This window comes from Theropithecus gelada, chromosome 17, assembly GCF_003255815.1.
Source record: "Theropithecus gelada isolate Dixy chromosome 17, Tgel_1.0, whole genome shotgun sequence".
In the NCBI taxonomy this organism is placed as follows: Eukaryota; Metazoa; Chordata; class Mammalia; order Primates; family Cercopithecidae; genus Theropithecus; species Theropithecus gelada.
The window spans coordinates 41,644,543-41,670,883 of record NC_037685.1 but is presented as its reverse complement, the minus strand read 5'-3'; the positions used below and the strand labels follow the sequence as shown (position 1 = coordinate 41,670,883).

The 26,341-nt window shown below is 37.9% G+C and overlaps 1 protein-coding gene across 3 annotated transcripts in view; it reads right to left on the bottom strand.

Moving 5' to 3' along the window:
* The window catches only part of TPP2 (tripeptidyl peptidase 2), an 83,020-nt gene that overhangs the window by 39,320 nt on the left and 17,359 nt on the right, over nucleotides 1-26,341 (bottom strand). For all 3 annotated transcript variants that reach the window (XM_025364331.1, XM_025364332.1, XM_025364330.1), the window contains exons 4-15: nucleotides 24,169-24,273; nucleotides 21,817-21,941; nucleotides 17,644-17,807; nucleotides 13,832-13,986; nucleotides 12,763-12,839; nucleotides 9,960-10,087; nucleotides 9,386-9,485; nucleotides 5,487-5,635; nucleotides 3,846-3,961; nucleotides 3,152-3,320; nucleotides 2,311-2,468; nucleotides 1,229-1,305 (exon numbers count right to left, since the gene is read on the bottom strand). In XM_025364331.1, the coding sequence (XP_025220116.1) occupies nucleotides 1,229-1,305; nucleotides 2,311-2,468; nucleotides 3,152-3,320; nucleotides 3,846-3,961; nucleotides 5,487-5,635; nucleotides 9,386-9,485; nucleotides 9,960-10,087; nucleotides 12,763-12,839; nucleotides 13,832-13,986; nucleotides 17,644-17,807; nucleotides 21,817-21,941; nucleotides 24,169-24,273 (1,523 nt within the window). The remainder of the gene's footprint in view (nucleotides 1-1,228; nucleotides 1,306-2,310; nucleotides 2,469-3,151; nucleotides 3,321-3,845; nucleotides 3,962-5,486; nucleotides 5,636-9,385; nucleotides 9,486-9,959; nucleotides 10,088-12,762; nucleotides 12,840-13,831; nucleotides 13,987-17,643; nucleotides 17,808-21,816; nucleotides 21,942-24,168; nucleotides 24,274-26,341) is intronic.

The window sequence follows — 26,341 nt, the reverse complement described above, 5'->3', positions numbered from 1 at the left end:
TTAGGGAGCCTGGGAAGCTTCCTGAAGGAGATTGCGTGGCAGCTGACTCCTGAAGGTCTTACATATTACCTTGTCTAAATTACTACTGGATTTTGAGGGAATATACGGCTGAGAATTTAACTGCTGCACAATTTTCCCATGTGTACACCACTTTTTAAATTTATTCTCCTCAATTTCGTCCTGTTTCTCATGGGCAGGTATCTGTTGCATACTTAATATTTACCAGAATAACTAACAGAACTGTTAAAGTTTAGAATTTCCACTTGGCTTCCAGTACTCTCACAATCTCAATCTCACCTTCATCCACTAGATAATTTATTTCATACATCCTGTATAACAGTAGTCCCTGTGCCTTCAGTGGGCTCACAGTCAAATAGTGTAAGTTAAATAAAAAATTACAAAATATTGGCTGAAGTCTGTTCAGGGGCATGTAAAATGTGCCACGAAGCAGAAAGAAGGGACTCCCTTCACCCAGGGATGACCAGGAATGCACTTGGTCATTAACTGAAGAGACAGGAAACTGAAACCAAGTTATCAGCTGTGTACATGCACAAATCCTGAGAAACCTGGAGTGCCAAAATCAGTGAATTGGCCAAAATGTGTAATTTGGTGTACGGAAAGGCAGGAAACACTGTCTACAGCTATAACTGTGAGGGAGATTGTGTGCTATTTTAAGGAGCTTGAACTTGATCCTTGGAGGTGCCACTGATATATTTTAAGCAGGAAGTAATATAATCTGCTGATTTTTTCCTTGGTTCCTGGGGAATAAGATGGAAAGTTAAGACTTTCTTAACTTCTGTTTCTACAGTAGATAACTAGAAAAGTGGGAGCATTAAGACAAGAGAGTAAATCCCAAACATGAGGGAGACAAAAAGGGCAGGAATGGAGGCGAATGAAGTAATATTGTCAAATACTGCAGTGGGATCAGATCAGATGAAGGTTGAGTTAGCCTCTGAACTGGGCAATACAGAGTTCAGAGTGACTCTGGTGGAAACAGTTTTGATGTACAGGCAGGGGAGATGCCAGGTGCCATCAGTTACTCTCAGAGTGCACAAGAGACAGCATGGCTGACTACATGACATCTAAAAATGCTAGCTGGGAGCAGAACTAAGACAAAATCCCCACTACCCGGTTCTGTATTAGTGATCCCTTAAAAGTTCACAAGACTCCATGAATAGCCACTAAAATCTTAGAAGTAACAGTAAGCTGTGAGTAACCTGTTACTTACTTGGCTGCTATAACTGCAGTGATGGGAACTCGGAAGAGCGGACCTGCGTTAGGGGATGCTATATCATAGCCACATACCTTGAAAAAAGAATTGGTAAGTTTCAGTATCCATAAACAAACGTTTAAAAGGGGGGGGGAAGAGGTCTAAACTATTGACAGAATAAATCAATCTACTCTTAATATGTCAAGGTCTTAACCGCAGGCTGATACCAGTTTCCTGACACTAGGTCACATAATTAATAGCAAACAGTCCAAACAAATGTATAGCAACATTTGACTAGTTCAAATGGGAAAATGAGATGTCAAGTACAAAGTAAGTGCATTTTAATTACTCCCAACTGAAAATTAGCTCAAACTAGTACTATAGATAACTTTAGATGTGGAGACACTGTTGTGATACTATTCTATGCCTGGTTTACAACTATTTGTTTAACAGATGCTTTCTTCATCTGAGTACTAAAAGGTATAACTAGCTGGGTGTGGTGGTTCACACCTGTAATCCCAATGCTCTGGGAGGCCAAGGCAGGAGGATCACTTGAGGCCAAGAGTTCAAGACAAGCCTGGGCAACATAGAGAGATCCCATCTCTACAAAAATAAAAAAATTTAGCCAGGCTTGGTGGTGCACGCCACTAGTCCTAGCTACTCAGGAGGCTAAGGTGGGAGTATCCCTTGAGCCCAAGAGTTCAAGGCTGCAGTGAACTATGATCACACCACTGTACTCCAGCTTGGGCAACAGAGCAAGACTCTGTCTCTTAAAACCATAACAACAACAAACAAGAAGAAGAAGTAACTGCAGCTTTGTGCAGCTGACAAAAGACCAGTTAGAGGAAGACCTAATTGAAAGGTTCTGCTGTACCTCTTCTTTCTTTCTACTTATTCATACAAGGACAAAAGATATTCTTTAGAAACTTCACTGCTTAAATGAATACAGACACACCAGAAGAACTGCATAACCTGGCAGGTGGATAGGTCTAGCTATTTCTTAGCAAGAAAGCAATACATTGCAAATATACTTTGGATTTTTTTTAACCTTTTAAACATTTTAAAGAGCGAAGAAAGTAAAATTGAAGATACATCAATACCTCTGTATAATGCAATCCTTCTCTTAAGCCCCTGGGATCCACACGTATGTTTATGTGTCTACATTGATTCATGAGTTCCAAATGGCTAGGACACTGAACCCAAGATGAATTTGAAGTCAGAGCTAAATGAAGCTGAAGGGATATTTTTTCAGAGTTTTCTGGCACGAAAAAGACCAAAAATTAAAGATGAGCATTTTTTTCTTTTTAAAAATGTTGCATCTTCCCAAATAAATTTAGCAACTTAGTTTGGTTGGCGGTAAAATGCATCCAAAACACAGCTTAAATAAAACAGTCAAACAATCTTCCTTACAATTTAGATTATTCATGATTCATTTACACTTTCACCAAGCACTGGTATGACCTTAAAATAAAGAGTTTAAGTGAATGTTTTCATTACTGCACACAGGTAATAGTATTCAACTGAAATGAAGACAGCCAGATAATAGTGATGACTATTTTTTTTCACACCTCATCAAGCTGCAATTCTCCTAGAGTGCTTCTACTTCTCATTCTTCAACTGAAAGCTCTCTCTTATACCTAAGCAGGTAAAGTGGAAAAGGAATTTGATGTTTTATCATCCACAATTTAATAAAGCTGTGGGTCACTGAGGCTCATTCTACTGTTTTCTTTGGTAGTTTAAGATGCTAACTAAATTGCCATTGTACAAGGACCCCAAATTGCTCTAATATTTTCTCTTATGACTATAAGATTTAAAATAATCATACTGGCAATTCATGTATTCTCTTCATAACACTGGCCCAAACAGCAATTCTTTATTATGATACCACTCATTCAAATAGCAAATGTGAATACTTCAGCTTACTGCCAGCCTATTACTGACCTGTGTTCTCTGGAAATACAGGTTCAATGCCAACGCCATGATCTGAAGGTGCAGCCACCTGAACAGGATCTCGGAGGTAGATGCCACGGTTATTTCCAACAGTAACAGTAAAACCTAATTTATTAGCAAATGATGTATTCTGAACGAGGTAGTCATAGGCTTTATCAACCTAGTGAAAAGAATATACATGGTAAGATATAAACAGTTGGGTCAAAAAATATTTTGTTGCAAATTACCAATCAATTTGATTTCAGTTGTAAAACAAATAGTGTTTATTATATTCACTTCTCAAAACTACCTGGTACCCCAACTAAGAGGATAATTCTACATTTTTAGAAACAATACCAGTCACATTTTCCACTCCACCCTATTCACACTGTTATTCTCGAGTGACCAAATTTAGGAACTAATCCCTATGCCATTATGATTGGACAGTTTTTGACCTCGATTTCTTTGCTTTGAATTTCTAACCTCTACATGGCCTCCATCTACTACATTTCCTGATCTTAGTGCAATAGATTTGTCTTAACTACAAAATTTGTTTGTGTATCCTTTTTGCTTAGAGTTATATGGCCATATAATCTATAATTCAGATACACTGAATCGTTGTTATAAAATGAAATATTACCCAATAATACCTAAGATATTATCTTAACGATACTTTACAACCCATTTTTCATATAGGCAACAATACCTGAATAATACCATGTCCTTGAGCAAATACTTCTATATTGTCAGCCTTCACTGCAGTGTTTTCTAGAGCTCTTCTGACTGAATGAACTGTGTAGTCAATGTTATTAGCTTTCAGACCTAAAATTAAGAAACAAAAACAAGTAGTGTAGCACTCACTATCTGAAACCTTAGCCGCCCAATAGTATGATCACCTGTAGACTCTCTGGTTTTAATGTCTTGTGTTTTAACACTCATTTTAAAATCTTTTTTGAAGACCTGAACTAAATAATCTGACTCAAACTGCTTGCGTCATATGAAGGTTTTATTCCACAAAAATCACGTGTTCCCATTATGTGGTGGGCAGAGACTCTGGTGTGGGTTTTGTACCGTAATATAAATGTACAAAGCAGACACCGAAAGGCACGTGAATGACATTTTCTTTAAAACACTGCTGGGTTAAACTAAACAAGATGGCTGTTGGCGTTATAAGCCCCAAGGGAACTCAAGCAAAAAAGATGCTGAGGTCTCAAGACAGACCAATAAAATCAGAATCTCTGACGACTGTCCCAGAGATTGCTATTTATTAAACACCTCTCAGATGATTCTAGGGTACAGCCAGGTTGGGAATTACTGTTTTATGGGAAGAATATGGAGGCCACCAATTCGTAAGATGAGTGCTGTATCATTCTTGTCCTCTCCAGAGCTCATCAAACATATATACATTGATGATACTGTCAGACACAACGCAAGCATGGAAACACTATGAAGTTATAACAGCAAATCAAGGAAATGACCAGTTTTGTGAGAATCTAAAAAAGGTGAAGCTCCATCAGAGGAACTGACATATGAGCCGCCTCTTAGAGAACGTATAGGAGTGTTCAAGGCCACAACATGGCAGAAAGGAGTACACCCAAAGATGGAGGCCAAGAGGCCTTGAAATATCTGGTGAGGCTGAAGAGAACTAGAAAGAGGGTCATGTTAGGATCCATTCTAAGAGTGTGGGCTCAACCTAGAAAAGGATGGTAGCACTTGACAGTGGTATATCATCACAGGTTTATGCTGGTAGCACCAGTGTGGACAGGCCATGCTGAGGAGATGTGGTCAGCAGAAGAAACTGTGGTGTGGGTCAGAAAAGGGGTGAAGAAAGGAGGCAGAGGAGAGACAACTTAAAGAGGGACATTTCTGTGGAGGGAGTTTCATAGCAGCCTGGCTACCCTAAATGTGAGTCCTGGCTAAACCCAGTGTCACTCTATTTAATCCTGGGCACCACTCTAGAAACCCCTCCTTCTCTTTCTACCTCATTTTGCTCACAGTATCCATTAACTTCTAACACGCAACATCTACAGTTTTTTATTTTGTTCAAAGTCTGTTTATCCCAACCATAATATATATGATATAAAGTCCACATAAGCAGGTATTTTTGATGCTTTGTTCACTAATTTAGCCCCGGAGCTAAAATACTGCTTGATAGTCGTTAACAAATATACTACTGAATGAATAAATACACATTCAAATTGTCATTATCACATAAGTTATTTGTTACCTTAAATTCTACTTTGTGCCAAGGGAATTATCAATTCTACCACATGTTCTTACCATGAGAGCTTCAGAAAACAAAAATATCTGTCTGCAATAATGTAAGGACAATAAGGAACATGCTTACCTGAAAGGATCAGGGCAATGCCTCCACATGCATTGGGGGAAGACATAGATGTTCCATTCATTAGCTGCGTCCCTCTCAATGTCCAGTTAGGAACAGAAGCAATGGCTCCTCCTGGTGCACTGATACTCACACCAAGGGCCCCGTCAGCACTAAATGGAAAGCCATTGAAGTTTGCTTAGGATGGTGAAAGCTCAACATAACACGGGCATTTTTAAGACAGCCACTGGTTAAATCCAATAGTATAACACTGTGTACTAACTGCACTCATTACAAATAATGACAAAGATATTACTATGAAGAATCAATGGGGGAAAAACACCCAGCATAGCCATTTTCCCATAGGCAGCATTTATTTTTTCCTTATATGCGTACAGAAATGTCCGTGTGTATATACATATCTGGGCATGTGTGACAGGCCATAGTGTCAGGTATATTTAGAGAGATTAAACAAATGTCACTGTTCTGACTCTTTGATGAATGTACTTCTCTCTTATCTGTAATAAGAAACTTTCCTTTTGTTTAACGTCTAATATAGCACTGTACAATAGAAATATAATGTGGGCCATATAAATTAACATTTTCTATAAGCCACATAAAAAAAGCTAACAAGACACTAATGCAATTAATTTTAATACGTTTAACTAGACATAGCAAAAATATTAGCATTTCAACATGTAATTCATAGAAAAAAAAGAAAAATGAATTCATTTACATTTTTTTTTGTACCAAGTCTTTGAAATCTGGTGTACATTTTATACTTACAGCACATGTCAATGCAGACTAACCTCACGTCCCTGATTGCTGCAATACTGGATAGCTTAAGTCTAACAGGACTGCCCAGCTGACAGCTTCAACCAAGCAAAGTCTGATGAATTAAAGCCCTTAGAATTCATAATCACATTATCATCCAACAAGGCTCTGTCCTCTGCCCCAAGTAAAGAAGGAATGGCACAGAATAGCACACTACTTCCACCTTCCTGGCAAAGTGGCCATACATTCCCCCACAGAGGCTGCCAGACTCTCCTTATACCAATCTCCCAACTGAGTGAATGATTTTACTCGGGTAAAAACACTAGGGCAATTTGGCTTTACATTTTTATAGAGAACTGAAAGCAATACATATATATTCCTCTTGAAATGGGCTGATGGCACCTCTTTTAGGAAATATCTTAGAACGATTATTATTAGGGAAATATCTGTTGATCTGTGAAGATGTTTCACGATGTAATACTGAATGACAAGTAGGTTACAAAAGTGCCTGAACAGTGTCATCTCCCACTAATTCATGGGAGAATGACTAAAAGGATGTTCATCAAAATGTCACCTGTACATATCACAGATAACAAGGTTTAGGGTGATTTTCTACCTTCTTGTTTGCACTGTATTGACTAATGGTATTCAAAATGAGCATTGGTATTTGATAGCATTAGAAAAAATAACTGGAAAGAATCATGAATTCTGACTACTTATTGCTCTTTATTAATTTTCCACTAGCCTGTTAAAGTGGTAAATGATAAAGCATTTCTAGGTGTTTAAATCAGTATTCTAAAAATGAGTCTTAGCTGGGCATGGTGGCTCAAGCCTGTAATACCAGCACTTTGGGAGGCCGAGGCGGGCAGATCACGAGGTCAGTTCAAGATCAACCTGGCCAACATGGTGAAACCCTGTCTCTACTATAAATACAAAAATTAGCCAGGTGTGGTGGTGGACGCCTGTAATTCTAGCTACTTGGGAGGTTGAGGCAGAAGAACTGCTTGAACCTGGGAGGTGGAGGTCGCAGTGAGCCGAGATCATGCCACTGCACTCCAGCCTGGATGACAGAGTAAGACTCCGTTTCAGGAAAGAGAAAAAAAAAAAAAAAAGTCTCATGAAACAGAAATGTTTCCTTAAAATTCAAAAGCCAGTAATATTTTTCTTCTCAATTTATATAATAAAACTTCACAACCTGTTTATGTAGCTGTGATTACATGTGCCTGCCACCGTGCCCGCCTAAATTTTATATTTTTTATAGAGATGAGATTTCACCACACTGGCCAGGCTGGTCTCAAACTCCTGACCTCAAGTGATTCTCCTGCCTCGGCCTCCCAAAGTGGTGTGGTGGGATTATAGGCGTGAGCCACTGCACCCGGCCCAGACATTTGGTAATATGTCTTTAAGAAACATGCCACACGTGCAAATGCCTGGAAGTAGTAGATGCTATGTGTCTCAGTCAATGCTGATGCGAGGCAGTGTTTTCCAGAGATAACAGAACATGCTCTGCTCAGTGACCATTAGTCAATGTTTTATATTTTGTACCATCTAATGTAATAATTAAAGCAAATTATTTCTAATAATATTTCATGTTTATGAAAAATGAAACAAATTCAATTCTTAGAACATCTGGTTTGTGAATCAATATCTACTTTAATCCAAGCTTCCCCCATAATTCATGAACTCCTTGGTATTTTCTTAAAATAATTCTTTAAATGCTCTATGGCAAATATCAGCAAAGGCTGGTTTAAATATTCTCTAATACTTTGTTTTTACATTGACAATAAGATAAAACTTAAAATTCCAAACTCAGTTTTAGAAGGGAGTAAGTATAATAATTTTACACTTTTATTAACTGAACATAAAACACATCAAGCTTTGCTGACTTTTGGCTCTTATCCTAAGCCACTCTTACTGAGTGTCTTCAGCTGGGCTGGCAGGGGCAGTCTACAATGACAGTGCAAAGCAAAGCTTTTTGATCCATGTGGATGTCCACAGCCTGGTTGTTTTCAATGACATTTGATAATAAACTACTAAGATTAAGTTTATTTTTTAAAGAGGAATCACCTAGAGAAAATGAGGAAGATACCTGTAACTCAAAGAATGTAACATTATTGCATCTCACCTGAACACAATTTTTCTAATCTTATCTTCCAATATTTCCCACTAATCTTATACTTCAAACATACTCAGTTACTAGTTATTTCCTCAAAAAACTTTACTCTAAAACCTGCTCATCTTTGGGTTCATGTTATTCTTGGCATATAGAACTCTTTTCTTCTGTCTCTCAACATCCTATCCATCCTTTAAGGCCAACTTCAATACCATCTCCTCCATGAAGGGGTCAAGTGATTGCTCCCACCTCTGGAGTCCCATCATACTAAAATGGCATTTGAAACTCAGATCACAAACTGTTCATTTATGCCTTGCTCACTGTAGGCACTAAGGTATTTGCTGAACTAAATTCAAAGTCTATCCTTTTTATAAATTAACTCCAAAGAGATGAATTAAAGTAGGCTTTATTTTTCATAAGGTTTATGTACCCGTTGATGGTATAATGAAGAATTACATAATTTAGGACTTAATACACCTCTTGAGAAAATTAGTTCCCAGAATCAGATAAATATAGTTCAGAGGGCTTCAGGGAACCAAAAGAGATAAAACTTCATTTCTCAATCAGAACTTGTTTACTTACGGATCTCACCCAAAATTGCTCAAAGTAAGTTATAACTTCAAAAACATGAGCCACAGGTATGTGGGCCCTATAACTGTGATGCTTTATAATAAAGCTCAGGGCTTTTGTTTCACCAAAGTTCAAATATCAAAAATTATTTAAAACTAGGCCATCACTACTATATAAAGATAGCCAAGTCCCCACTTTTTCTTTAGATTCTTATAAATGAAGAATTATGGATATAGGAATAAGAATTTATACTCAGAATAGTGATGTTCTCCATGTAACAACGACACTATTTCATTTATTTTAATTATCTGTCCTTGAGATAAGACTGTTAATCAAAATGAAAATACTGAAAAAAAGTAAAAACCAACAGAAAAAAACTAGCAAACTTATCTAAAACTCTGCCCTTCTCAACAATATAAAGTTTAACCAAATATACGTACTGGTCCCGTGTTCTACCTATACCTACCTAGGTCCTCTAGAAGACCAAGTGTATTGATTTGCAGGTAATTTCTCTCTCAGTGAATACTCAGCAACCATCATATCAGGAGAAACATAAGCACCAACACCTATGGGACGGATTTAATCATTAAGAAAAGAAAACAAATAGGGATTCTGATTCTAAACCCACTGTTGGCTTGAGTGAACTGCCTAATCTCTCAACACCAGTCCTCTCTCTAATACAATGAAAGAATAAAATTTAATAAGGAAACAAGGAAAGTCTACTATGTACCAGACATTTTACTAAGAACTTTGCTTTTGGATACAAAATACCTATCTCCCAGGATTATTTTACAAATTAAATATGCTAATGCACCTAAAAGCATGCGTTTATATTTCTATGAAACAACTTATTTCAGTCCACTTTAAATTACAGTCAGTTCTAGATGTACCGGTTCCCCTACTAGACTGTAAGTTTCCTGAGGACACACTTAAAGTGTACAGTGTCTTACACGTAATAGAGATACAAGTAACATTTTATTAATTATTGTTTTTTGTTTGCTTGTTTTTAAACAAATCTACTTCTAAAACAGGAAACTAACCTATCACACTTGATGTAGTTCCACCTGGACAACCAACTGTAGATAGGCATGGACCATTATTTCCAGCACTTGAAACATAAATTATATTATGCTTCCATACTGCTTCATTAATTACTTCACAAATTCTCCTGAAAAAGAGATAATTCCTTTGAATATATAATCAGCCTCTATTCCCAAAGTGTATATAGTACCAAAACCTTGTTTATATATGGTTACATAAATTTTGGTACATCCACCTTTGGTGGGACATGATACAGCTATTCTAGGTGATATACCCTACTTGGGCTTCAGGGTAGGGAAGCAATTATAAGGCCAAATGAAATGTGGGAAAAATGCTAGATGTAAAACAAAAATATATGGGAAAATATACTACAAGGTAGTAAAATATTAGTAGTGACTGGGGCAATAGGTGGTTCTATTTCCATTCCCCAGTTAACATACTCCTGAAGACACACCTCAGAAGATTCATACATACAATTATGAGCAGAAATTGACCCAAAGAACTAGTATCTTTTGTGGCAAAGGTAACTAAGGCCCTAGGAAGAACTTAAGAGCAAGATTTTAAAGTGTAAGAAACCTGCTTAAAGCTTGATAGCAAACAAGAAAAATGTACTGACATTAAGTAAAGGAGATGAGGTTAGACCATGAAGAAGAAAATGAAGTTAACATTAAAAAGCTACAAGGCCATGTACAGGGCCCTTCAAAGTTGTAAGTGTGAATATCTGAGACAGGAAAGAATATCAGCAAAAGAGGACTTCAAGAGGATGAAAGTTAAAGAAGTAGAGAAAGAAATGCACTTAAGTAAAAGAAGTGAGAGAAGAGGGAAGAATGAAATGACTGATGATAACAGGGTGCATGTTACAAGGACGGTAAAGTGATGTCTCAAAAACCAGATGATGGCTTGGTGATGAGAATGGGGGAGAGATGATGAATAAGTAACTAAATACTCAAGGTAATTTCAAATAGCTACTAATATGAAGAAAAAAAAGGAAGGTAACATTAAGGTCAAGGCCATGACACGATTCGGCAGCAAAAAGACAATGAAGGCAACAAGGAAGGAGAGGAGTGGGGGTACATCCTAGACACACTCGAATGGATTGAGGAGATGTGAAAACTGACCGAGTCAGTGAATATATGACACCAACAGTAAGTTTTGCCAATGAGATGCAAGTCACTAAAGAGAACAGCAAAATTTTAGCAATTCTGGGGGTCTGTTGGGTATGTATATACAACCGGGGATGGCTTCAGAGGGAACTGGGTTCCCACATGCACTTGGGAAAAAGAAAAAACCACATTGGTGCGTCAGGTATGAGTTCAACATAGGTTCTTTTCTATTTCCCTAAATGTCGGTCGGTCTGAGAAATAAAGGGAAAGAGTACAGAAGAGAGAGATTTTAAAGCTGGGTACCTGGGCACACATCACATCGGCAGGTTCCGTGATGCCCCCCAAGCTGCGAAGCCAGCAAGTTTTTATTAGCGATTTTCAAAAGGGAAGGGAGTGTACGAATAGGGTGTGGGTCACAGAGATCACATGCTTCACAAGGTAATAAAATACCACAAGACAAATGGACGCAGGGCGAGATCACAGGACCAGGGCAAAATTAAAAATTCTAATGAAGTTTCATGTCCCACTGGGCACGCACTGTCATTGATAACATCTTATCAGGACACAGGGTTTCAGAGCAGACAACCAGTCTGACCAAAATTTATTAGGCAGGAATTTCCTCGTCCTAATAGGCCTGGGAGCACTACGGGAGACCGGGCCCCGGCTTATTTCATCCCTTATCTGCAACCGTATAAGACAGACATTCTCAGAGTGGCCATTTCAGAGACCTCCCCCTAGGAACACATTCTCTTTCTCAGGGCTGTTCCTTGCTGAGAAAAAGAATTCAGCGATATTTCTCCTATTCGTTTTTGAAAGAAGAGAAACACGGCTCTGTTCCGCCTGGCTTTCAGGCAGCCAGACCTAATGGTTATCTCCCTTGTTCCCTGAACATTGCTGTTATCCTGTCCTGTTCTTTTTTCAAGATGCCCAGATTTCATATTGTTTTTTTTCAAGGTGCTCAGATTTCATTCATACTGTTTAAACACACATGCTTTATGAAAAACGTGTACAGTTAATGCAATCGTCACAGGGTCCTGAGGTGACATACATCCTCAATTTATGAAGATGACAGGATTAAGAGATTGAAGACAGACATAGGAAATCACAAGAGTATTGACTGGGGAAGTGATAAATGTCTATGAAATCTTCACAATTTATGTTCAGAGATTGCAGTAAAGACAGGCGTAAGAAATTATAAAAGTATTAATTTGGGGAACTAATACAAGTCAATGAAATCTTCACAATTTATGTTCTTCTAGCATGGCTTCAGCCTGTCCCTCCGTTTGGGGTCCCTGACTTCCCGCAACAGTAATGATAATGATGGATAGACTGTTAGACCTAAATTGCCTGGGAAGAGAAGTGAGGATGCAGTGAATCTGACAGTGAAAAAATACCAGAGGAGTCTGTGGGTTGCACATCTCAGAAGAACTGTGAGGGAGACCTAACCAAGGAAGGGTCACAAAGGACAGCACAGGAATGCTCAGAGTTGAGACTTTAGGCATGATGCAGTGAATGGCATCAACATCATCACAGATGTGACCACAGGAATGGGGGCATGAGGCCTACAAGACACACAGTTACCATCTAACCACTGCAACTGTTCTTTCTTCCACTGTGACATTCAATCCGCTTATGAAAAACATCTAATGCTCTTCACTGGCTAAGGTTCTATGGCTAACAACTGTCAAGGAACACTCACCCAGAATTTGGCCAGTGAGTTGCTTCTCCGTAACTGTAGTTGACAAGATCACACTTATGATTTATAACTTCTATCATCTATTAAAAAGATTAAAGAGTCGAGTTTAGGCAACAATTTATAGAAACAGATTAGCCAGTAAAATAAGGGCATATATATAATCCTATAGTTTCTTAGCCAATCATATTCTAATTTTAAGTTACCTCCAGGCATATCACCATATACCTGGACATATACGTACATAAACACAAAAAGGTAGGAGGAGACACATAATAAAGTAGTCAATGAAAAAAAAAAAGCCAGCATTTCTAGAAAAGAGTGGGGTTAGAGGGGGAGAGTGGTAGAGGGAATGGAATGGAATGGTCCTTCCTAGGTTAAAAAATCACTAAAATTAGGGCCGGGTGTGGTGGCTCACGCCTGTAATCCCACCACTTTGGGAGGCCGAGGCGGGTGGATCACGAAGGCAGGAGATCGAGACCATCCTGGCTAACACCGTGAAATCCCGTCTCTACTAAAAATACAAAAAAAAAAATTAGCCAAGCGTGGTGGCAGGCGCCTGTAGTCCCAGCTACTCGGGAGGCTGAGGCAGGAAAATGGAGTGAACCCGGGAGGCGGAGCTTGCAGTGAGCCGAGATCGCGCCACTGCACTCCAGTCCAGCCTGGGCGACAGAGCGAGACTCTGTCTCAAAAAAGAAATCACTAAAATTAAATATACTTTCCCACGTTAAAATGATGTACAGAATATTAGCTGAGGTTTTAAATTCCTCTTAGGCTAGAGAAAGCTGGCTAAGAGGTCTTTCAAGTATCTCAAAATTGCTTGTTAGGAGATTTGCTAGAAATGACGAGTATGAAGTAAGTAATTTTTTCACAAAGGTTAGGCCAAATAACTTACCATAATAATATTTAATAAAAATAAAAATAAATTAGTAAATATTTTTGCTTTGTTAAACAAAGTCCTGTATAGTATATATATTTCAACGTATTCTTGGTAAACCAGGAGCACTTACAAACCTAAAAATATCCAAGATCATTAATCATTAATCTTCTGAATCAACAACTCACAAACACTCACAGCTCTTATGAGGCCTGTGCCTGTTTCCATTGTGCTTAGTCTTGTATCACCAATCTTGATGGAAAGAATTTGAGCACCAGGAGCTACCCCATTCCGTTCAGGTTCTTCTGGAAAGTGTCCAGCAGCTATACTAGCTACATGTGTCCCATGAGCTCCTAGAGACATAAAGGTGGGGAAATGACAAAACATTCTCATGGACTGAAAGGTCATTCAATTCAATTTGTACATTATTAATCATGATAAAAAGAATACACATTACTCTGCTACCCTGTTCATGGAGAGCAAAAACTCAAGTCACAAAGGAAAAGTATTTGTAACATATATAGCTGACAAAGAGCTTATATCTGGAATATATAAAAATCTTTCAAATTCACAATAAAAAAAGGGAGAATCCCCCCCTTCAAACATTTGAAAAAGCATTTTATAAAAGAAGATATCCAAAGGGCAAATAAACACACGAAAAGATGTTTAATTTCACTCGTCATCTGGGAAACGCAAATTAAGCCACAAAAAGATGCTTCTACATACCTTCTAGAATTGCCAAAATGTTAAAGGCTGACAAAAGCAAGTGTGGATGGAAGTACATACCACAAACTGCTGGCTGAAGTGAAAGCTGAACACTGCCACAGCCTATGAGCCAGCCATAACTACCTCTAGCTACACACAATACAAAAATGTGTGCACACATAACTAAGACACCCGCAAAAATGTTCATGGCAGCACTGTTTATAAGATTCAAAAACTTAAAAACAACCACAATATCCATTAATAGTACATGGTTACACGTATATCAATTCATAGAACTGACAATTATACAGCAATATATATAAACTACTACTATGTACTATGAGATAAAGCTCACAAAAATAAGGCTGAACTAAAGAAGTCACACACAGAAATGTATATTGAAATTTCATATAAATGAAAAAAAGGCTGAACCATCTGAAACTGGCACTATTTTATCATTTCTGATCATAAAAAGAGCAACATCATATGGTCCAAACTAATGTGGCAAAGGAGATCAGGTTAGTAGTTAACTGTAGGAGGTGGGAGGGTAGGTTACTGATTAGGAAGGGGCATGATGGGAGTTTCATTATGTTTTATTTCTTGACCTGAGTTATGGTTACAAAGAAGTGTCCACTTTGTGGTAATTCGAAGAGTTGTACAACTTGTGATTTGTAACTGTTTTTATACATGTTATATATAAAGTAATACTAAAACAAAAAACTAGCCTTTTAGTGAAAAGGTTTCTTAAAAGACATGAATATAGAGAAATACTCCACTACTCTCAGAAAAACAATAATACAAGCACAATGATAAATGACAACTGGCACTGGGCCTTAACGTTTGGGGACTATAGTGTGTTAGAGCTCCGGGGGAAGTAGGCAGGCATCTCTATGTGGCTTTGAATGGGGTCTGCAGCAATGCTGAGTCTCCTCTGCTCTAGCCAGATGCTGTCATGCAAGAAAACACTCACCCAACGTTGCGGATTCTGGCTTTCTTATTTTTTTCCCCAAACAAAATTGGGAAAGCACAATTTTAATGTGATTTTTCTCCAAAATACCTTACACCAGTTAGAATTACTACTATTAAGACTGACCACAGCCAAATGTTGCTGAGGATACGGAGCACCTGGAATTTTCATACACCACGGTGGAAGTGAAAAGGGTACAGTCCCCTTAGATAACAGCTTGGATGTTTCTTAAAAAGTTAAATGGCTGGGCATGATGGCTCACACCCGTAATCTCAGCACTTTGGGAGTGCAAGGAGGGCAGATCACAAGGTCAGGAGTTTGAGACCAGCCTGGCCAACATGGTGAAACCCTACCTCTACTAAAAATACAAAAACTAGCCAGATGTGGTGGTATGCGCCTGTAATCCCAGCTACCCAGAAGGCTGAGGCAGCACAATCACTTGAACCTGGGAGGCAAAGGTTGCAGTGAGTCAAGATTGTGCCACCTGCACTCCAGCCTGGGCGACAGAGTGAGACTCTTGTCTCCAAAAAAAAAAAAAAAAAAAAGAAAGAAAAAAAGAAAAGAAAAAAGGTAAGTACATATTTACCATATCCAACTAGTTCTCTCAGCTATCAGCCCCAAAATAAATAAAAATATATGTCGACAGATACCAAAACAATCTAAATGTCCATCAATGGGAAGCTGGATAAACAAACTGTGGTGTAGCTATATAAAGAACTATTACTCAGAAATAAAGAGCCAACTTTATAATCATAACATGAATGAATCTCAAAATCATTAGGCTGAGTGAAGGAAAGAAAACAGTATTTTTTATTCCACTTCCATAAAGTTCTGGAAAGTGTGAAATAATCTGGAGTGACAGAAAACAAATCAGCGGTTTCCTGGGATGTGGGTGGAGAGAGGCTGGATAATAAAGAGAACAAACTTTTGCGGGTAATGAGTATGTTCATTACCTTGATTGTGGTGGTTTCCTGGATATATTTATATAAAAGTTTATCAAAGTATATACATGTATGTATGTGACGTTTTTGTACTGAAGCTATACCTCAATGAACTGGGAGGTAGGAGGGGGGCATTAAAGAGTTAAAGTCATTCCACTTCATTCTCCTTTCTCCCCCCACCCAAGGAGGGAGAACCTCCCCCAGAAGTAGCCATCATCCTACTTTGTGCATAATCTTTCCATCTATATATTTAACATTTTCACCATACAAACACACATATCCATAAACACTGCACAGTACTATTAGGCATGTTTTAGAGTTCTACATGTTTTATCATCAATATAATTTATGTATTAGGGGTTCATATATATAGCATTTTGATTGCTATATAATACATTCAGCCCTCTGGATCCATAGGTTCCACACCAACTAGATGCAATTTAACCAACCACAGATCAAAAATATAAATATTAAAAAAAATAGTATAATAACTATTTATATAGCACTTACATACTATAACGTATTAGAAGTCATGTAGAGATGACTGAAAGCATATGGGAGAGCATGTGTGTAGGTTATACACAAACACTACATCATTTTGTATCAGGTACTTGAGCATCCGAGGGACATTCTAGAACCAATCCCCCCAGATACCAAAGGATGACTGTATGATAGTAAGAATAACACACAGTTGTTGAAAAAATCTGTTTTTTTGTTAATAGGTATTTAGTTTCCAACTTTTTGGAAATCACACAACGCCATAGTGAGGATTCTTTTATCTGATTCTCTGTACTCATGGGTGAATTTCTCAAGAGTTAAGATTTCGAGGCAACATTGCTGTTCATAAGATAAATTCTACTGATGGATTTTTTTTGAGATGGAGTTTTGCTCTTGTTGCCCAGGCTGGAGTGCAATGGCACAGTCTTGGCTCACTGCAACCTTTGCCCCCCAGGTTCCCCAGGTTCAAACGATTCTCCTGCCTCAGCCTACCAAGTAGCTGGGATTACAGGCATGCACCACCACACCCAGCTGATTCTGTATTTTTAGTAGAGACGGGGTGTCTCCATATTGGTCAGGCTGGTCTCAAACTCCCAGCCTCAGGTGATCCGCCCGCCTCGGTCTCCCAAGGGATTACAGGCCTGAGTCACCACACCTGGGCTATTGATGGATTTTCTGATATTGGACCATGCTTATATTCTTGGACTGGATCCTATATGGTTATGACCTTAAAAAACAACATCTTGCAGGTGAATTAAATCACATTTATGATTCTGGACCTAGTCCTTTAGCTGGGATCTCTAGCTTAAAATTCTCTAGAAGGTTGCTGTGGGCTATTACAATGTACCACTTATCACCTCATATATCTATATCTCATTGGTCAATCTGAAATGGGATACCTCCGCTGGTCACAATGGAGAGCAGGTTTCCATCATCGTATATATTAACGGAGTAATTCAACATCTCAGCTGTGCCAAAAGAGCCATATTCTTGGGCTTCTTTGTAGTTTCTCAATACGGTAGATTTACTCAAGTCCCCATCTTCATTAGAATCAATGCAGGCTCTATTAATTAAAAAGAAACGGAGACAGTAAAATTTATTTTCTTATCTTTTTAAAAATCATGTAATACAGTCTCTCTGCTACTTTACTACATTACTACTTCTACCATAACAAATACAATGACTACCTGGTTTAGGCTGTTTCATAGAGTGGGCAGTAAGGATTAGGTAAGATAGCTTACAGGAACCAGTTCTTAAATCATGCACAAAGTGCTTTAAAAATACTGTCCTTCACAAAACTTTAGGTTGAAAACCACCTGAACTCTTAAGAATTAGAGCTAAAACTTGGCTTAGAGTTTTAGAGCAGTTTAGGATAGTTCAGACACATGGCCTAGGTCTAATTTCCAGCTGCTGCTTTTAGTAATGGCTTCGAGAATCTAACAGTTTACACAAGTTCTTTGAAACTAGGTGAATTTTACTGAGCTTCAGTCCTATAGTTATAACATACTTTTATTTATTTCTCACAAAAGCACTTTCTACATTATTTTATGGTTGTCTTCCTTCATGTTTTTTCCATTTTACTAGCATTTTAGTTTTTAAATTACATTCCAAACACTTTAGAAGATAGCCTGATTAAAACAAAATACACCTAACATTCAAAAAGTCATAAATGAAATGAACACCATTAAAAGTTCAATATAATGTTTTTAGCTGTAAGTATGTTTTAGCTGCAAGAACTGTGTTTTAACAAGCTATGCAAGTCAGTCAAAATTGCCAAGTAAATTAATGGAAGCCTATTGGTAGAGCACAGAGAGATTCATCGTAAATACTGAAGCATATTTCATTAACAAATTACAACACTTTGGAAAAAAGGATTCTTAAAAATTTGTTTTTATGCATGCCCTAATGTGACTGATGTCATTTCAAATAATACAGAATATACCAACGTATAGGAAACTAAACACTTATGGGGAAAATGAAGCAAACAGCAAACAAGTCACGTATTAAAACAGAATCAGGCTTGAGACTGGTTGGTAAAATGCATGTCGCCAAATCTTCCATATGCTACAGAAAGTAGCACTTGTCTCCAAAATGTATGCAATCGGCCAGCATCCATCCTGGAAGTCATCCATGAAGTCCTCCCTCTGCCCTTCCCCAGCCCATCTAACTGCACAGTCCCATCTCCACAATGTGTCTGCCTATTTCCACTGTCTCTTCCTTACCTCTGTTGCCTGACAAGCTGATGGCCTGCTCTGCCTCTACGTTTGACTCCTGCTTTTTAAAACCTTCCATGTCTTCCAACGGCTCTTAACACTGAAACTCCAGAGCAAGGCCCCTAATAATCATCTGCTCACCTCCCTTACCTCTTGCTCCCATCATATCCTTTGTGGCCACACCAAACTTCTCACAGTTCCTCCAACATCCTCCGGATCTTTTCCCCACCCTTTCTACCTCTCTGCTTACTTTACTGTAATGATCCTTCAAGTCTCAATTTAAGATGTCATTGCTACTTTTGGGAAATCTTTCTCATTGCTTCCTAGACTGGTTCAGATGTTCCCAACACTTGCTTCCATGGAGTCTAGAGTCCATAGAGTAGCTTCTATAGTGTCAACCTGATACAAAGAAGGTACTCAATAAACATCTGCCACATGATTAAAGAATTAATGAAATCATCATCTTTAACAACATTCTCACAGCAAATACAGTGACACATTCCACAGGTCAGTTTCTTATAACCACCATCATTGGAGTGACTCAACAATACAACCAACACATCAAAACATAAATTACTACTGACTTCCCTAAATAACTCGACAGGAGAACTATGAATGTGGTGCAAGGTTATAAGTTTCTGAAGGTCTAGTTGGCTGAATTCAAGTAGTAGTTAGAATACAGAGAAAGGATACGAAAATGAGGCTCATACACAGAGCAGGGTACATGTAAGCTGGGAGGATGATGAGAAAAGACTTTTGTTTTACGTATTTCTCGACATTTTCACACATCTCTCAATTTTCTATGGAAAGAATATAGAGCTTTCATCAAGAAACTAAAGGAAACATGACATAAGCAAGGTCAAAACCCACCGTAAAGAAATCAACTAATAGCTTCTCCTTTATGTAATCCTCTGTAAACACTGCTTCTCTCAACCAGTTTTTGTTCCATTTGGAGTGACAGTGAGTCTGAGGCTCTGCGTCCTGACAGATGCTCAGAGCAGAGTCATCTGAGGCCACCCATTAAATGCAGAGATATGCGCTTAACAATTAGCAGAAATGTGGAAGGGAGAGCACCCGCTGGACATTCGTCATCAAACAAAACAAAACAAAAAACCCAAAGTACTTAAAAGAACAGTTCACTTTACCTCCCTTCGGAAATGGTTGGCATTTTTGAAATGTGAAATGAGAACATCTGCAGACAGGACTGGATTAACCTTATGTACCCTGGGATCTTCAAGGTTCTCTTCAAAAAATTTTGATCTAACCTGGAGATCAAAGCCCTACAGGATATACTGTATTATGCAAAGAAGTTACATTTTATCTAGTACCACCTGAAAGTATAATTATGCTATATTCATTTATTATAATAAAATGTTCTAAAATGTTATTCTAAGATTTCAGATTTTATTTCATTTAATGTTAGATTAAATTTCATTTCTAACTCAAAAACTCTAAACAAAACCCTTAGAATAGTTATCAACAAACTGCTACAAGTGAGTCACTTTATCAAGTACTGTGAAGACCAAGGAAACCCCGTGGAAACACACACTGGCACCCTGAACATCCTGACTCCGGATTCCTTTTCCTAGGACAAAGTCATCTGCAGTGTTTTCAGAACCTAGAGCAAACACTTTAAATGAAAACACCTACTGCCTCACTACTCAATCCCTGCTAGTATTTTAGTATTTCTCTAAGTCCTTTTGTCGTATATACTTTCCTAAATATGCGGTTTTGTATTTAGCATTTTCCTTGAATTTAACCTTGCCTCCTTCCCCACACTAAAACGCACCTAAGGCTTATCACTGAGTGTGACTGTATCATGTTACCCCAGATGGTGGATGTACCAAGGTTTATTATTCTTTATAAAGCCTCTAAAAAATAATTTTTCAAAACGTGTATGCATGTGCACACATCAAAACAACATATGTGAATACACATAAAAGTGCATTAATATTTAATATCATCTAGATTGAAAGTTATGTGCAGCAGTCATTTTATTAACACCATCGTCCCCAAATTGAGCCGAAATTTCTCATTCAACTGAACATTGTATATACCTTTGATTAAAGATGAGTTAGTACCTGCACACGTGGGAGGAGAAGGGTGCATTGTGAAGGTAAACAATTGCGAGAGCAGTGAGGAAGCTGTCATGGCATGATCTGTATCTGCCCCACCCTGCGATGCAATTCTTTGCATATAAGCAGGGACACAGACTACAAGTAATTCTTGACTACAAGTTTAAGAAGTAGTCCCTGTTTTTTATTTTGCAGAAATCCTAAAGCACACATATGGCTAAATATGTGTATTAACATGTCTTCCTGTTTTCATGCAGATAGTAACTCAAGAAGGCAGACTAACCAACTCCAAGAAGCACTATGCAGTATATAAGGCACTAAAAAAGAAACTGAAAAACGTACATGATAGGTAACTTGGTATAAATCACATTATTATTATTATTTTTCAGTTTTAGTACTAGAAACAGCAGCAGCAATAGCATACACTGATTGCTTACTATATCTAGAAACATCAAATTTAGTTTTCTCAAAGCCCTGTAAGTACCACTATCTCAAGTAACAAATGAGGAAACATTTACAAATATACAGATGGCCAACATACTAATAAATTATTAATGAAATAGGTTTCTTTAAATCAGATAAAATTCAGGTTTAGTGTCAAAAATCATAACTAGAAGTTCAAGGGGCTTGTCCAAAACGACCCAGATTTGGCCCTCAAATGATTCTGCTGAGTGATACTGTCACGAATAAACCAAAATTTTGTGCAGCTCTGAGCACTTAATGTTTTTCAGAGTAGATAAGAAAACATTTGTAAATGAAGATCTATAAAATACATGAAGTTTACCTCCAGACTTCACCATCATGCCATACCAAGCAGTCATATACAGGGCCAGGATCGCTGTATTTCTTCTCGAAAGAATTCAGCAATTCCACTTGACTTTGAAGCTCCTCCTTGATGAGTTTATTTGCCTAGTCAATTGGAAAACTGATTAACATTAGTACATTCTGTACTTCTGAAAGTTGTATTAACATACAACAAAAGATACAATGTTAATCAATAGTAAATTTATTTTACCCTGAAAAAATATAAGAAAATTTTGTTCTATCTATGCAACTTGTCATTCAATTCAATGAAGCAGATATCCATTCATACAGTAAAGATCTAAACAACAGTTATTTTACTCAATCTCATTTACTCACTCACTAGGCCTGCTTTGGGAACTACATTGTGCTACATGTTGGTGATTCCCTTTAGCCAAGATATGCTTGTTACGTATTTCTCATCTAACTCACTTCCAAAAGCAACTCTAAAACTGCTACAAAATAGGTTATCTATTGACTTTCAGATTTTTATATCAGGACCTTTTCTATCTCAAATTTATTTTCTTAAGAATCCAAATAAATAATAAAACCCATGAATCATCTTATCCCTTTTAGAAACTGCTATGTTAAAAAGAAACACTTAATGGGGTAAGTGAAACCTTATTTTAGCTCTGTGGTCATTAATAAAACCAAGTACTTTACATTCGATAATGTACAAACTAGACAACAACTGGCACTAGCATGTGTTACCTCTCCAAAACATTTCTCTAACCTAGAGTATATATAAAAAATAAGTTAGGTACTCAAATAATTAGGGAAATGACTGGTTTAAACAGAAATAAGCTGGGAGATAGAAAGGCATATAAATACTGATATTAAGACGAATAATATCTCTAGACTCACTATGTTACTATATTAAGATCCAGCAGGGGTTGACAAATCATGGTGCATGGGCCAAATCTAGCCTGTGACAAAGTTGTGTAAATGAAGCTTTACTGGAACATGGCCTTCCTGGTTCAGTTACATATTGCCTATGTTTCATGATACAAGGGGAGTGTTGCGTAGTCATAAGAGAGTACTAAAAATATTTACTATTTGGCAATTTATAGAAAAAGGTAGCAGTCTTTGATCAAGAGCACCTAATATTGCTTAAAATCAATCTGCCTTCTATAAATAGCGTGGTGTGAGTATTAACCTAGAGAGAAGAAATATGGATTCAATTCAGAAACTTAGCTGTGCAATCCTGAGCAAGTTATTTATCCTTATGATAATCTGAGGCTGTCACATCAGAAACTAGTAGGATAGCAAATTATCTTGGCCAATGATTACTAAATTCCACGCAAATCACAATCATGTAAAGCCTACCACAAATATCGATGCTATTTCTCATCCCACATAGTAAATCAGAATTATCAGGGGATAAAGCCCAGAAATCTTAATTACTTTTAAAATAATTCAGGTGATTTAGAAATAATCAGTTCATCAGTATCAGTTCCATAAATCAGTATATGGGAACCAAGGACTACACCCTCTCATGTTTTGAAACAACGACCATAAGGTCTAACATATTAACTGAAAAATGAAGTATTTTGAAATCCCTTTTTAGAAAAGTGACAATAATACATATAATTAGAGAATACATAGGCCAGGCACAGTGGCTCACACCTGCAATCCCAGCACTTTGGGAGGCCAAGGTGGGCAGATCACGAGGTCAGGAGTTCAAGACCAGCCTGGCCAACATGGTGAAACCTCGTCTCGACTAAAAATGCAAAAAAAACCCAAACAAACAAACAAACAAACAAAAATTAGTTGAGTGTGGTGGCACATGCCTGTAATCCCAGCTACTTGGGAGGCTGAGGCAGGAGAATAGCTTGAACCTGGAAGGTGGAGGTTGCAATGAGCCGAGATCACACCACTGCACTCTAGCCTGGGACACAGCGAGACTCCATTTCAAAAAAAAAAAAAAAAGAAAAAAAAACAACAAAACATACTATATGGTTCCATTTTACACAAATCAAAATAGGCAAAATCATCTGCAGTGTTAGAAGTCAAGGCGGTGGTTGTCTTTGGGAAGAGAAAGGGAGCAGTGATGAGGAAGGGGCACAAGAGAAATTCCCAGGTGCAACTTTCATGGGAGAATTCATAACTAAACACAATTTTTGTACTTTTACCCTATATGTATTATATGTTAAGTTTTAAAAATTCATACTATGTACATTGACTTGAGGATAAAGGAAAAATTAGTAAAATTAACCAACTTAAAAGAAAATTTGTGAAAAAAGAAAACTTGTGAAAAACAGTCTATTAGTTCTCTAAAAACTCTATGGGAATATGGTTCTAGGGTAATGTTTAAATGAAATCGACTAGCACCAACTTGAGAAGACCCGTTGTTGGCAACATCAAATTCTTCCTGTTTTCTACAGGCTTCTGCAAGGGCCACTCTGTGAACAGGGTCCCAGATCTTTTCCTTCCGTTCTTTCTGCAAAGAGAGAAAAATTGTTATAATTAGGCTGACAAATGCTCAGGTAAACCTAGACAGGCATTTGTATGTGAACTTTGTTGTTACAGCTGTGGTGCTACACAATTCTCATAGAGAGGTTTTAAAAAATCATTTCTGGCTGGGCGTGGTGGCTCACGCCTGTAATCCCAACAATTTGGAAGGCTGAGGTGGGCGGATCACCTGAGGTCAGGAGTTCGAGACTAGCCTGGCCAACTTGGTGAAACTTCGTCTCTACTAAAAATACAAAAATTAGCTGGGTGGGGTGGCAGGTGCCTGTAATCTCAGCTACTTGGGAGGCTAAGGCACGAGAATAGCTTGAACTCAGGAGACGAAGGCTGCAGTGAGCTGAGATTGAGCCACTGCACTCCAGCCTGGGCAACAGAGTGAGACTCTGTCTCAAAAAGAAAAAAAATCATTTCTAATGAAGAGGATAAAGCCATGGATCACTTATTAAAAACTGGTTAGTCAATTCATTGCACCTACGGTTTAAGAGAAGTTTACCAAGACATATCCAGATGTATTGTTATGTGTCATATTCCCCAATTTAAAACCTTCTCTTCTCCAGGAATACCTAGTACTACCTCAGAAAACTGACTGAATTCCCAGTCATTAAAAGGAAGAAAATGTTGTATTCTGGGCCCATACAAAATTGGGAAATGCCATAAGCCTAGCAGAGGACTAGATTAAGACTACAGCTGCACTTTGACAGATAATGCAGGCTTCCTCAATTTCCTCCCTCTCTATTTTTTTTCCATCCTCTTTGACTTGATAGGGTTCTGTATTACTGAAATTGGTTTTAACCTTATCTCCAGTGTCTTTAACTCATGGTATCTCCCCACGCAGCTAAAGGAACAGTCCACGTTACTTTAACAACACTATATTTGCATATTAAATTATATCCTATCAACACAGCTGATTAAATTTAATAAACTGTATAAAATGTGGTCATGCAATGGTTCACACCTGTAGTCCCAGCACTTTGGGAGAATGAGGCAGGTGGATCCCTTGAGCCCAGGAGTTCGAGACTAGCCTGGGCAACATGGTGAAACCCCATCTCTACAAAAAAATACAAAAATTAGATGGGTGTGGTGGTGTGTGCCTGTAGTCCCAACTACACGGGAGCACTGCCCAGGAGGTTGAGGCAGTTATTAGCTGTGATCATGTCACTGCATTCCAGCCCGAAATTTTAAAATAACATATTATGCAATAAAAGTTATATGCATTATTCTTGTTTATTTTGCAGAATGATGAGAAACTGACAAATAAGGTAATCTGAGTAACTTCTTATGCTTCACAGGCCCTTGGGGAAATAACACTACAGAGGCAAAGGCCCATACATCTTATTCATCAGGCTCACTTCCCAAGATTATACCTTATCTTACAGCTGCAACCCTGGACTTGTATTAGGTACTTGTATTAGCTACTTGTACCAGCATTCTCAACACAGTAGTCACTAGCCACATGACACTATTTAAACTTAAATTTTAAAATATGACATAAGATAAAATTTCAATTCCTCAGTCACACTAGACATATTTCAAATTCTCAATAGCTACACGGCTAGTGACTACCATAATGGTCAGAGCAGAAACTGAACATTTCAAACATTTCCATTATCACAGAAAGTTTACTGAACGGTTTTAAAGCAGGCTCTTTATCATTCTGCTTACCACTCTTATTTTTCTAACGGCACACTGGTGCTTCTTACACTTCAGCAGTTTTAGGTCTGATTAACACTTACCTTAATGCTAAATGATGACTAAGTGGGAGCAAGAAGGCTAGTTAAACAGGGGAGGGACATTATCACAGAAACTACAGGAACAGAAACGAAAAGGTGGTCTGGACTTTGAATTCACTGTCTTTAGCCTTTTTCAAGTAAAAAAGTCCTTCAAAAATCCAGCGAAAGCTATATCCCATCTCCCAGAAAAAACACAAAAATCTGAATATAATTTCAGTGTATTCACAGATTCCCTAAGCTTATTCCATGTACTCAAGATTAAGAATCACGACTTTACATGGATGACATTCCATTGAGCAGAATCTTTAA